At 38.3% G+C, this 12,865-nt stretch overlaps 1 protein-coding gene across 5 annotated transcripts in view; it reads right to left on the bottom strand.

The window, feature by feature from the left end:
• Window positions 1–12,865, bottom strand: part of DNAH12 (dynein axonemal heavy chain 12) — a 107,242-nt gene that overhangs the window by 37,942 nt on the left and 56,435 nt on the right. For all 5 annotated transcript variants that reach the window (XM_087954750.1, XM_087954752.1, XM_087954751.1 and 2 more), the window contains 7 exons: window positions 11,496–11,615; window positions 11,028–11,216; window positions 8,688–8,839; window positions 6,683–6,821; window positions 4,682–4,848; window positions 2,761–3,016; window positions 1,154–1,453 (listed from right to left, as the gene is read on the bottom strand). In XM_087954750.1, the coding sequence (XP_087810876.1) occupies window positions 1,154–1,453; window positions 2,761–3,016; window positions 4,682–4,848; window positions 6,683–6,821; window positions 8,688–8,839; window positions 11,028–11,216; window positions 11,496–11,615 (1,323 nt within the window). The remainder of the gene's footprint in view (window positions 1–1,153; window positions 1,454–2,760; window positions 3,017–4,681; window positions 4,849–6,682; window positions 6,822–8,687; window positions 8,840–11,027; window positions 11,217–11,495; window positions 11,616–12,865) is intronic.

Raw genomic sequence — 12,865 nt, 5'->3', positions numbered from 1 at the left:
GAAAAAAAATGAAGTGAAAATATTCCTCCAAAGGCAGAAAACGATGGAGCTTTTTTTTAGTTTTAGAATGGGAGATTTTCCCCTCTCTTTCATATAGACAGTTACCATTTCATAGTTCTGCTGTAAAAAAAAAAGAGAGGAGCTTTTGAAACTACCATGCAGCAAGAAATCAAGTGGGTCTCTCCTGCACTTCCTTTCTATTTCAGAGAACATCGCTACTCAGATACTTCAATTAGATATCTTCTTGTTGTTGTAGTAGTTGCGAAGTCGTGTCCGACCCATTGTGACCCCATGGAAAACATTCCTCCTGGCCTTCCTGTCCTCTACCATCCCCTGAGTCCATTTAAGCTCACGCCTACTGTTTCAGTGACTCCATTCAGCCACCTCATTCTCTGTCATCCCATTCTTCTTTTGCCCTCAGTCCTTCCCAGAATTAGGCTCTTCTTCAGTGAGTCCTTCCTTTTCATTAGGTGACCAAAATATTTGAGTTTCATCTTCAGGATCTGGCCTTCTAAAGAGCAGTCGGTTGATCTTCTCTAGGACTGACTGGTTTGATCGCCTTGCAATCCAAGGTACTCAAAGGAGTCTTGTCTAGCACCATAGTTCAAAGTCCTCAATTCTTTGGCGCTCAGCCTTCCTTATGGTCCAACTTTCGCAGCCATACATTGCAACTGGGAAAACCATAGCTTTGGCTATACGCCCTTTTGTTGGCAGGGTGATGTCTCTGCTTTTTAGTATGCTGTCTAGATTTGCCATAGCTTTTCTCCCCAGGAGCGTCTTTTAATTTCTTGGCTGTAGTCTCCATCCGCGGTGATCTTGGAGCCCAGGAAAATAAAATTAGATATCTATCCAACCATAATTCACTCAAATTGCATAGCCACTGCAATATATCCCCACAGTCATATTCTGTAACCTCTCAAAAGGGCTACAAGATGTATCAGGGGTCATGGGCTACATCTTTATGCTGTCCTGTTTATTTAAAAAAAAAAAAGGCAAGAAAATATGGCTATTCTGAAAACATCCAGCGAAGAAACATCTTGCTTTTGCCATATGAAATGACACACAATTGTAAGATTTTGTTCAATTTCTACCAAAGCTGCTCAGGCAGGAATGAATAAGAGATAGTTTTGTAATAAATACTGTGAATACTTACAGGTGCATTTCCTTGTCTGAGGTGTGAAAATACTGCATCAAAGGCTTCTTTGAAATGTTCTTTTACAATTTCTTTTATGAGTTTGAACAACCAAGCCCTATCAGCATCATCCACAAGCCGGTCATAAAACACTCGAAATACTTCATGTACAAAAAGACGAATCATTGTATGCTTGTTGACAACCGAGTCCTTCTTAATAAGCAAGCAGCCTAGAATAACTCGTGAAAAATCACGCAAATTGAATGTATAATGGGATTTGGCTGGTGTTGGCAATAGGTTTGCCATGGCTTTCTTATATACCTTAATTATTGGAAAGAAAAAAGCATAGATTTTTAGAATTATGAATTTCATAAACATAGATAATCAAACATAAGTATATATCTATATCTACATCTGTATTGGATTTGAGGGCTGCCCAATTCCAAAAAGACTCTGAGCAGCTTACAAGTTTTTTTAAATAAAATTTTAGAAAGGAATATCACCAACCAGATAAAAATAACACCCCTCCAAAAAATCACCAGGAACTCCATATATACTCTAACCACAAGCCTGGGAGCAGAGGCAGGTCTAAAGAAACTCTGGAACATTTGAAGGATGGGAGCTATATGTATCTCTGGGGAATGCTGTTCCAGAGGACAGATGCCATGGCAGAGAAGATATGCTTCTCACTCCTGCAGGATGACATTTAATAGAAGGGACCCAGAGCATACCAACTATGCATCATTGCACTAGATGGTCAGTACATTTGGAGATGGATGTTTTTTTAAACATCCAAGCCCTATGCCATTAAATGTGACAATCATCACTTGTAATTGCAACCAGAAGCCAACTGATAACCTATTCTGCTAGTGAAGTAGAAATGATAGAAAAGATCTGCTCAATATTGCCCATGCCATTGTATTTTGAACCAGCCATAGCTTGTAGATGATGTGTTGAACAAATCTGTGACAGAAACATGAAAACAACAGGAGAAGCGAAATGTGAGAAATAGTGAACTATAGCAAATACCTTTTGCTCTAAATACTTTTTATACGACACTAAGGAGTTAAGTTGTGGAACTGCAGTAGTGGAAGACATTAAAAGAGAACTTCTGAGGATCTTGGCGGATCAGTCTATTAGTGACTACTAAAGGAAGTTGCAGGTGACCATGCACGTACACCTACTTATTATTTGATTTATAACAGCAAAGTAACATTTGAGAGCCAAATGCACTGTGAACATATATACACATGCACCTGTCTACAGGTATCTGAAGGTACAGAGATTTTGTCAAACCACAACATTACTATTGGTGATATTGCTGTACAAGCTCTGCCATGTGTGTGTGTGTGTGTGTGTGTGTGTGTGTGTGTGTGTGCATCTCATGATGGACATGCAAAAGAGGCATAGATCGCATTGCAATAATGCAATGCTCATTTCATAATTTCTTCTCTTGTCGATCCTTTGCATATACTTTCTCAATACTACCAGTATTTCAGAAAAGATTTGCCCATTAGAAAAATTTGTTGCACTTTATCCATAAATGATACATTTATGAGACTATATATGAGTTATCCTCTTAGTCTACATTTTAGCAGAACTAAAAATAAGCAGAGAATATGACCTACCTCCATAGTGCCACTGACAATCTGGTTTCCAACTGTGAAATATTCTGGAATAAATTCATTTACTCTGAGATAGAGAGAAACAACAGTAGAAAAAATCCGGACCATTGTTTCATCACTAAAAGAATTAATGGTGCAAATATTGAAATGTCTCAGGAAACGAGGTGTTACAGGATTTCTTCCACCACCTGGTGGACCCATGGCAGCCATCAACTGAATATCAACTAGTGTAATTTTATTTGTGTCTTTTAAATCATACCTTTAAAAGAAAAATAGATGTGATATTCAGATGACAGCAATAGACAAATTAGTGCAATAGAATAGAAATACATTAATATTCATCTAGCTATACATAGTATCGTATATATTAACTATGTAGCAACAGTTTCCATTTCCAATTCTCATCTTTACATCATCCTGAAAACCTCCAAATCTGTATGGAAAAGGAATTTCATTGGTAAAAGGACAGATTTGAGTATAATATCACAACTTCTTAGTACTGCAGAAATAATCACATGAAAGGGGAATTCCTTATGGAGTCACACTTGCATTATTGTACACTATTATGAGAAATGAAACATTCACTAAGAAAATAAAGCTTTACTATGTATGGAAACTTAAGGATATATATTTACAAATGTATGCTTAAACCTCATTATTGACTAAAACTTTATTAAAAATTCAGCTTCCTTTTAATAATATATGCACACATAAAATTATCTTCTAAAAACCCACCTTAGAAGTAAATATGTGGGGTATATGGCTGATAGATGATACATTGGACAGGCAGAGTTTTGTGGTTTTTATTTTTCTCCCCAACTAGAAAGTCTAACACAAGGCTGTCAAACTCCCAGCTGGATGCATCACATGCTGGCCACCCCAATGCCAGGTTTAGCAAAGGGGGAAAAAGTCCTGATATGTCATGTGATGCCACTGTGATGCCGTGAGTTTGATACCCGGTCTAACCGGATGCTTCTCTGACTAGCTACAGCAATGACTTCATCCAGCAGTTATGGTCATGCCTCTTGAAGAGAAAGAAACAAGACACTGAGCATGTTGGTTGCTCAGGAGAATCCTATTGGTTATTGGTTGCATCTCCAAAATAGCCATGGGGCCAAAAACAAAAAAGACTAATCTACTTCTCTAGAGCAGCTGGCAACCCTAACAACTCACTGTGACAAAAATTAATATCATAATTCTCTAGAGCAGGGTTGTGAAACTGGCAGCCTGTGGGCCAGATGTGTGACACGCAGGCCACGTCCAGCTCCATGAATGGGGAAAATGTCATGAAACGCCATGTGACGGCAATGTGAAGTGGCAGGTTTGACATCCATGTTGTAGAGCAGGGGTGTCAAACTTGATTTCATTGAGGGCCACACCAGGGTTGTTTGACCTTGGGAGGCTGGAGAGGCCGTGGTCAGGAGGCCGTAGGCATGGCCAGCTCAACGACACTCGTGTCAGGGGCGCCAATGGCTGCCCAAGCACTCTGACAGCAAAAATGGGCTCCCCAGCTCCATTTTCAGCTGTGATGCCTTCCTGCCACTCTCTCCTATCAAAAACAGAGCTTGGGAGAGCCTCCTGCAGTCCTTTCCATTTTTGGCTGCGATGGCCTCGTGCAACGCTCTACCAGTGAAAACAAAGCGGAAAAAGTTGAAAAAACAACAATAGTGATATTATGAGAATAATGGCTATAATTATGATGTATAATATTATGTGTATTCTAAAGAGATTTGATACAGATACACTGCAACACTGTCTTGCAGAAATGGAAATGTGATGTATAATAAAGGAAAATGTATAATAAAAAATAATTTTAAAAAAACAATAGTGCTATATCCTCACAACTGAAACAAATGTTTTGTGTAACTGCAAGCCTGATAACATTCAAACATTTCTGCATTATATGTAATAAAAAACCAGTTACCAGATTCCATGATCAAAAAACTGCCTTAAAAGTTCAACTGGAGGCTGAGCTCCATACTGCTCCAGGGCAGGCATATTCATATCATCTACGAAGATTATACACTTCTTTCCCACTGGTGGCCCATATATTCCTTTCCGCCTTTTGTCCAACCTGGCCATGACAATATTCTACAATAAAAAGGAACATTTTTCCATTCATTAAAAATAGTTTACAGTATGATAAATATTACAATTTAATATCAAATTATTACACTTTTAAAAAATAAACGTTAAGATGTGCCTCACACACAATGCACAAAAAGATATCGCACCAAAGAACAGTGATATAGCTCAACTTTAACTGCATAAAAGCAACCCTTAACAGATGGAAAATATTAATGCAAGAGAAGCAATATTGTAGCAGAACCAATTTGAAAAATGTTATCACAGTAGCACAAAAACTGTAGAAAGTAAGGAAGATGATCTTGACAGAAATAAGCAGGAACCATTACCAGGGGCAAAAGGGGCTGAAATATTTTTTTTTCTTCATATGGAAAACCAAGGCATATATGAAGTCCCCTGTGCATCATGCCCAGCCACATACATTGGACAGACCAATAGAAGAATAAGTACCCGCCTGGATGAACACAAAAATGCAGTAAAAAAGCTGGAACACACTTCCTCACTAGTCCAACACATGAAAGCCACAGGTCATAGCATCAACTTCAATGGCACCAAAACCCTAGCCACTATAGAAAACCCCAGCCACAGAATTATCAGAGAAGCCACAGAGATTGAAAAAAGACCTGAAAGCATGAATAGAAGAGATGATTCCACCAGACTGTCAATTATTTGGAAGCCTGCACTCACAAACAAAAAAATCTCCACACCACTAGCCAGGCAAACACCTGGGCACAAACAGATCCCCCCGATACCTCCAGCTCAAACACACCCCAACCAGGCACCCAGATGAAACCTAGCTTCCTAACAAATGATAGCCGTCCATTTACTCGGAGCCAAGCTGCACTAAAAGCCTCCAATACAGGAACACAATGTTGTCAGCCAATCAAGACACAAAAAAGCCACAAAACAGACAGAAGATATTAGAAACACCAATCAAGCAGAACACAGCAAACTCCAAGACCAATAAACACAGACTAAGACTCCCAACCAATCAGGATGAAGAAAAAACCATTCTGGCACAGCAGTAGGCTAGCCCCAAATTTAAAACTGAAACAACTGTAAAAGTCTGACTCACAGATGAACACAATACAGAAGCCTGATGATGGCAGATGAGATTCTGCCGAAACGTTGCTACAACTTTAAAAGCACAACTATAATGACGTGGGAAAATACCCAAATAAAGCTGAATACCATATATATATATGGTATATTATATATATATTTGTTTTCTGAGGTTCTCGCGGGTATTTGTATGTGGATCTTTGGTTATTCGGGTTTTCTCCCGCGTAAAATTGGAAGTATCTAGGCAACGTTTCGATGCAGTCTCATTCATCATCTTCAGGCTTGTGTCTTCAGCTCTGTGCTTCTCTGTGCTTCTCTCTGAGAAGCACAGAGCCGAAGACACAAGCCTGAAGATGATGAATGAGACTTCATCGAAACGTTGCCTAGATACTTCCAATTTTACGTGGGAGAAAACCCGAATAACCAAAGATCCACACACACACACACACACACACACACACACACACACACACTATATATATAGAGAGAGAGAAAGAGAGTTCTTGGACCATTCTATTTTTGCCCACAACACTGATGTGATCACCTAGTCAACTGTCCCTACAAGGTTGCTTATGCTTAAATAAAATATGTTTTATTATCAATTTTTTTGTTTAGCTAACTAAATGATGGAAGTAAATGAATATTCATGTCAAATGAATCTAAATGTAAACTGCAGTCCTAAAGCAAAGTAGGGTTCCAGCAAAAATAAATTTAAAAATTCAAATTTTAATAAATGATCCCAAGTACTGGTAGTTCTAAAGAGAACTATCTCACTAACCTGGGTCTGATTGGCACTGGTTCGAGCTGAAAAGTTAAGGAAGAATGGGAAGTAGAGATCCTTTTGTAAGTTGTGCATTAGCTTGTCTTTTACATATACAGACTTCCCAGTACCAGTAGGTCCCACAAAAAGCAGTGCCCTTGGAAAGAAATTCAGACTGACATTAGTTTTTCATGACTAGGTTAGACTAGATAGTTGGAACTGTTAAACAACAATAATTGATTCTGACAATTTTTAATTGCTTGAGAATCATATGATTGCTTTATAATTTTAGTTACCTATTCATGGAATCACAAAGAAATAAAAGAATAAATGCAATTGAAATGTATGTAGAAGTCCAATATGTTAAGCAGAAGATTCAGGCAATTATACATGCAAGACTGATGTCAGCCCCTCTGGATAGACACTAGACCACTAAGAATCAATTTTATTGAAACTGGCTATAATAACAGACTTGCAAATTTAATTGTGCTATACCTCCTCTTTCCTATAACTTCAGTGGATTTGGAAGGTGTTCATCTGAGCCATTCACAAACATTATCAATATGTTGTGGAATTAAAATCATCTCCTATTTTCCCAAGCTTTTAGTTGACTTTTAATTGTATTTTAACTTTGTTGTAATTGTTAGTTTTTAAATGGCTGCTGTGCTACTGCCTAGTTTATATGCGGTTTTTATTTTGTAATTTGTTTTATGTTATCATATGGGGTTTTAACTGAGAATATATTTTAGTGAGTTATAATGTTCATTGCACAGAGAGCTTGGGCTATCAGGCAGTTAAAAAAATAATAAATGAAGTAAAGAAAACTACAATTGAACTGGGTTTAGAACCTTAAGTCAAGAGGAACTTTTTAATATTATTCATGGCCCAGGGCACTGCTATTATTCTTTTTAATATTTACTCTGCTATTTACACAGTTCCTAAGTTAGCTGCCTTATTTTACCAAGGTATTTTACTATTACAGCAGTCACACTTAGACAGTTCCATTTCTCCCTTGTTTAAGAATAAGCACAATCCCAAGCTCATGTGTTGCTAGAAAAAAAGTACTATAGAAGGAAGGAATCCTATATCCCCATATATTTTTCTTTTTAAATTATTTTTTAAAAATTATTACTGTTATTAGAAACAAGGTAAAATCCAATGGTGTCCATTGGAATAGAAATAGAAATTGAATAAATTTTGCATAGAGCAGTGGATCAACATATTGGCTTAATATGTTAGCCTATGTAAATTAACAGAAATCAATCTTTTATAGCTTATCAGGATTTATTGAGATAAATCCATGCATTTAAGCCCAACGGAAGTAACTGTCTATACAGGTATTTAACAGTTAATTCACTTCAGCATTTTTCTGAGAACATAGTAAAATCTAATATAAAAATGAAATTCCTCTGCACATAATTCCCCCTCCCTCTATTTTACGGTGGCCTGCTTTGCAGATACATCCTATTGCATATTGGCTTGAAATACGTATGCGGCAGTAGTGGGATTCAATTTTTTTTTATGACCAGTTCTGTGGGTGTGGCTCGGTGGGTGTGGCAGGGGAAGGACAGTGTAAAATCTCCAGTCAGAGGTGGTATTTGCCAGTTCTCTGAACTACTCAAAATTTCCACTACCGGTTCTCCAGAACTGGTCAGAACCTGCTGAATACCACCTCTGGTATGCGGTGAAGTGGTGCTAGAAAGGGCAATGAAATTAAATGAACTTTAAAGAAATTCAGCATTCTACTTTCTTCAGTTCTACAATTCTAAATATATTATGATACAATAGTAATATGACCATGAGCAATTATGCAAAAACTTAAGTTAAAAGTTAATAGTGTTTAAACTAGATGCATACAAGAACATATTGTTTTAAACAATATTTTGTGGAGCTTACTATTAGAAACACAGTAGTATTAAATTATTATTTGCTAATTAAACTGTAAAACAATCTCTGGATGCTTTACATAAAGAGCTCATGTGGAAAATGAAACATTTGTATAATTAAAAGAAACACGCCTTACTTTCCATATTTAATGCACAATTCCATCAAATAGGTATATCTGACTGTGTCCATTGTTGGAACTATAATGTCTTGAACTTTAATACTTTTATCACTATAATTGATGCTTTTAACAGCTTCATTCCAATGTGCCCAACGGCCTTTTCCTTTTAACTATGAAGAAAAGTAGAAATAAATTTGGTTTCATTAGAACTTAATAGATATCAGCATCTTTTTTAATATCAAAGCAATAATGCTAAAACAATGAAACGTGTAAAGGATAAAATACTATGTAACTGAAGCACATTTTCATCTTCTATACCAATTGTGAGGGCCCCTCCATACATGGTAGACATCTCTATGTTTTATTAGAAGTCATACTAATGATAAACCCCTTTTTTCTTTAAACCTTATACTCTAGAAAAGGGGTCGCCAACCTTTTGGACCTCAAGGACCACCAAACTCATAATTTTAAATCCCACGGACCACTAAAATGAATCCATCATGCCACTCGCTGAAGTGCCTGGATTTCCACTGATGGGATGGGGTCCTTCAAGCACTTAGCTAGGCTGCCTGTTTCTGCAACCTTAAATACTCAAAGAGTCATTTGGACCCATTTCACACAGAAAACAAAACACTGGGATCTCTCATCTCTCTCTCTCTCATTTCTTTCTTTCCCTCCACCACTCTCTTTCTCCCTTTCTCCCTCTTTCTCTTTCTCTCTTTCCCTCCCCCTTTCTCCTTTTCTCCCTCTTTCACTCTCCCTCTCTCTCTCTCCCTCCCTCTCTCTTTCTCCCTCTCTCCTCTTTCTTTCTCTCTCTCTCTTCCCCCATCTCTGGGGGTGGGGATAGGGGGAAAGGAACGTCTGAACTGGTGCTGGATGATGAGAATCTGATGTGCAGAGGCTGATGAGCCACGTGCTGAAGACCAGATGGCTGGTAGGGAGGTGGGGCAACAGGGGTGATACCGGTAGTGGATGGACTGATACACGTGGGAAATTGCAGCATTGGAGCCCTTCCCGGGTGTTCCCTGGCCTGCAAAGGGGTGCGGATGAGGGGAAAGGAATCTCTGAACTGGTGTTACCTTCTTCCTCCTGCCTCCACGCATCGAGGAGGTCGAGCAGCTTCCAGCAATACCCTCAGGTGAAGATGTTGTGAGGGAAAGGCTTGACTTCTCCCCTCAGGAGCCGCAAAGCATTCACCACCCCCTGGCTCCTGCCAAGCCTCCTCCTTCCCGCTGGGCGAGTGAGCGCTTCTGGTGAGGAGGAAGAGAAGCATGGTGGGAGGAGGCTTGGTGGCTGCCAGAGGGGTAGAGAGCACTTTGCGGTTCCTGAGGGAAGGGGTTGAGCCTCCCACACACAACTTCTTCACCTTAGGGCATCGCTGGCAGCCGCTTCCTGTGGCTCAGGAGGTCTGTGCTCTTCCCGCTGCTGCTCGGCCTCCTCGATGTGCTGAGACAGGAGGCAGCAACCAGGACATGGGTTTGCTAAGGAGACTGCAGTATTGCCCCACCTCCCCGCCAGCCATCTGGTCTTCAGCACATGGCTCGTTGGCCTCTGGACATCAGATTCCCACCACCCAGCACCAGTTCAGATGTTCCTTTCCCCCCACCCCCTCGCAGGCCAAGGAACACCTGGGAAAGGCTCTGATGCCGCCATCTCCTGTGCACTACCCTCCCTCCCTGTGCACATTAGTCTATCTGCTGCTGGTATCACCCCTGTTGCAGACACGGGTGCACTGTGGCCCACCAAAATTTTCTCATGGACCACCAGTGGGCCGTGGCCCACCAGTTGGCGACCTCTGTTCTAAAACAGGGATTCATAAACTTTTCCCCATCACAACTCATTTTAGTGTAATACCTCCCTTAAAAATACAAATATCAAATAAACATAAATAAACAATGAAAGCAATACAATGAAATTTTGGGAAAGGTAGATTTATTGTAACAATGTACAACAAAAAAGGCTCTTCATACCTTCCCTGGACTCTGAATGCACCTCCCCAAGAGAAATATATTTTCCTGACTGCAAACTAACCTTTTGCAAACATTCCCCCACCCCACATCCCCCACTATTCACTACTGCTTCTTGTAAACGCTAGATGGGAAGGAAGATTTTATCCATTTTCTTTTCTATTAGTAAAGAAAGGAATAGTATTAAAGAAGTTTATCTTAAAGACAATTTCTTAAAAAATTATTATTCACAAGTTTTTCAACACTTGATCATATGCATAGATTATCCTGAGACATATACTAATATTTAATCAAACCTAATATTAGTGATAATTCTTTTTCATATAACAAATATGAGAACAAATATAGCAAATTAAAATAACTATCAATAATTCTAGAGCAGATCCCATACCTCAAACATATAATCATACACCAATCCTTTTTCTTCAAATGGATGTTCCCATTTTCCTATGCTTGCTGGTATTGGATGTTCATCCAATTTTCCTATGACAATATCTCTCATAAAGTTATCAAATATAATCCGACCATCACTATCACATGTTGCTCCAATAGACCAAATCATAGCAAAAGCAAAACAACCCTTCCAAAAGAATAAATAAATAATTGATATTTTCATAAAATATGCTCATGGAGAAATTAGTAGCTAAGTGTAATTAGTTTAACTTCAGTACATTTGCTACAGTTATAGCAAATTTCCAGATAAAAGATTTGAAGTGCGCATTATTTATCTATAGTGACATAATATTTTATACTTTGTCTTACATTAACTGTAAAAACGGTTAATTCAAAGTCTGAAATTTATTAAATGAATTATAACCAATTTTTAAGTTTGAAACATATGTTAAATTATGAGACCAACCGTAACCCATTTATGGATATTTTTATTGCTTGGATCTTTTTTCGCTTTGTGACACAACAGCATTTCCAACAGCCGAGCAAGAGATACCACATTATTGCTATCGCTGGTGGGAACTAACTCCTGTAAGAGAGAAAGAGTAACAGTATGTATGTACATGTGCAGGACAGATATAGAGGTTCATATTATAACATTGTACTATAAATTTAAGTTTTACCACATTTTATATTTTATGAATGCAAATTCTGAACAGCTACAGATATGATTCAGGTGATATTGTAATATTTTATTAAAAGTTTATAATTGTTTTTCTTTCATGGAGCCTCTCTCTTAATTACTCATAAAACTTACTCAACAAATAACTACTTATTTTTTGTAACAGAGCATCATAGTGAACGTACAGAAAATCTTAAGTCATACAAATTAAAATTATCCACACTCAGCTAAGAAATGCTGGTTGGTCAGACCAGGAGACAGGCCCTTTTTGATATAACACCTCCCCTATGAAACATTTTCCCTAAGGAGATTAGAATGGCCCCAGTCTTGATGGCCTTTGTAACCAGGCACAAAAGAACTAGTTATGTGTCCAAGGCCTGAGGCACCAAGTGTATGAAGAGACCAGTCTCCTGGTTGGGTTGATGTCTCATAATGTTTATACCTTCGTCAACTGCTAATTTTAATTTTTATGGCTGGTTGTGATTTTTTATTTTAATTTTGTTCTCCATGTAGACTCACTTGTTGACATGGGTAGTAGGCAAATTGATCAGAGAGTAACTGATTATTTTGGGAGGTTTCTATCCATTTATTTTTCCAAGGTTCCATTCATATCAATACATTATCCCTTCCCAGCTTACTTTGATGATCTAGATTAAGTTTGCACAATAGATAATGGAACAGAAGTTGAACTATTCATGTAATTAGATAGTTCCAATATTTAGATTATTTCCTCCAGCAATTTCATGCAGATGTTTAAAAAATGAGGGTGGACGGCATGGATAAAACCTAGCAGACACAGGATGAAACAGAAGTCACCGTCTTTTGAACTCATCCCTCCAAGTAAGTAAGGCCAAAACCTTTCAACCCAAGAAATAATCTACAACAATTCCTTATGGATGATAACGAACAATTTTTGAGAGTTTACAACCCACTATGAGCAAGATTAAAAAGACCAGTATAAGTAGTCCTCACTTAGCAGCCGCCTTGTTTAGTATGACCAATCCTTGCTTTATGATTTATGTGTGATTTATGACAGTCACAAGTCTGTAAAACAAAGGAAACCTAATAGAATAGAATAGAATAGAATAGAATAGAATAGAATAGCAGAGTTGGGAAGGGCCCTTGGAGGTCTTAGTCCAACTCCTTGCTTAGGCAGG

The sequence above is a fragment of the Notechis scutatus genome, chromosome 2, assembly GCF_049901735.1.
Source record: "Notechis scutatus isolate UNSWTSFEM ecotype Mainland chromosome 2, rNotScu1.2, whole genome shotgun sequence".
In the NCBI taxonomy this organism is placed as follows: domain Eukaryota; kingdom Metazoa; phylum Chordata; class Lepidosauria; order Squamata; family Elapidae; genus Notechis; species Notechis scutatus.
Note: the sequence above shows the minus strand (reverse complement) of the source record. Positions and strands in the feature narration are given on the sequence as shown.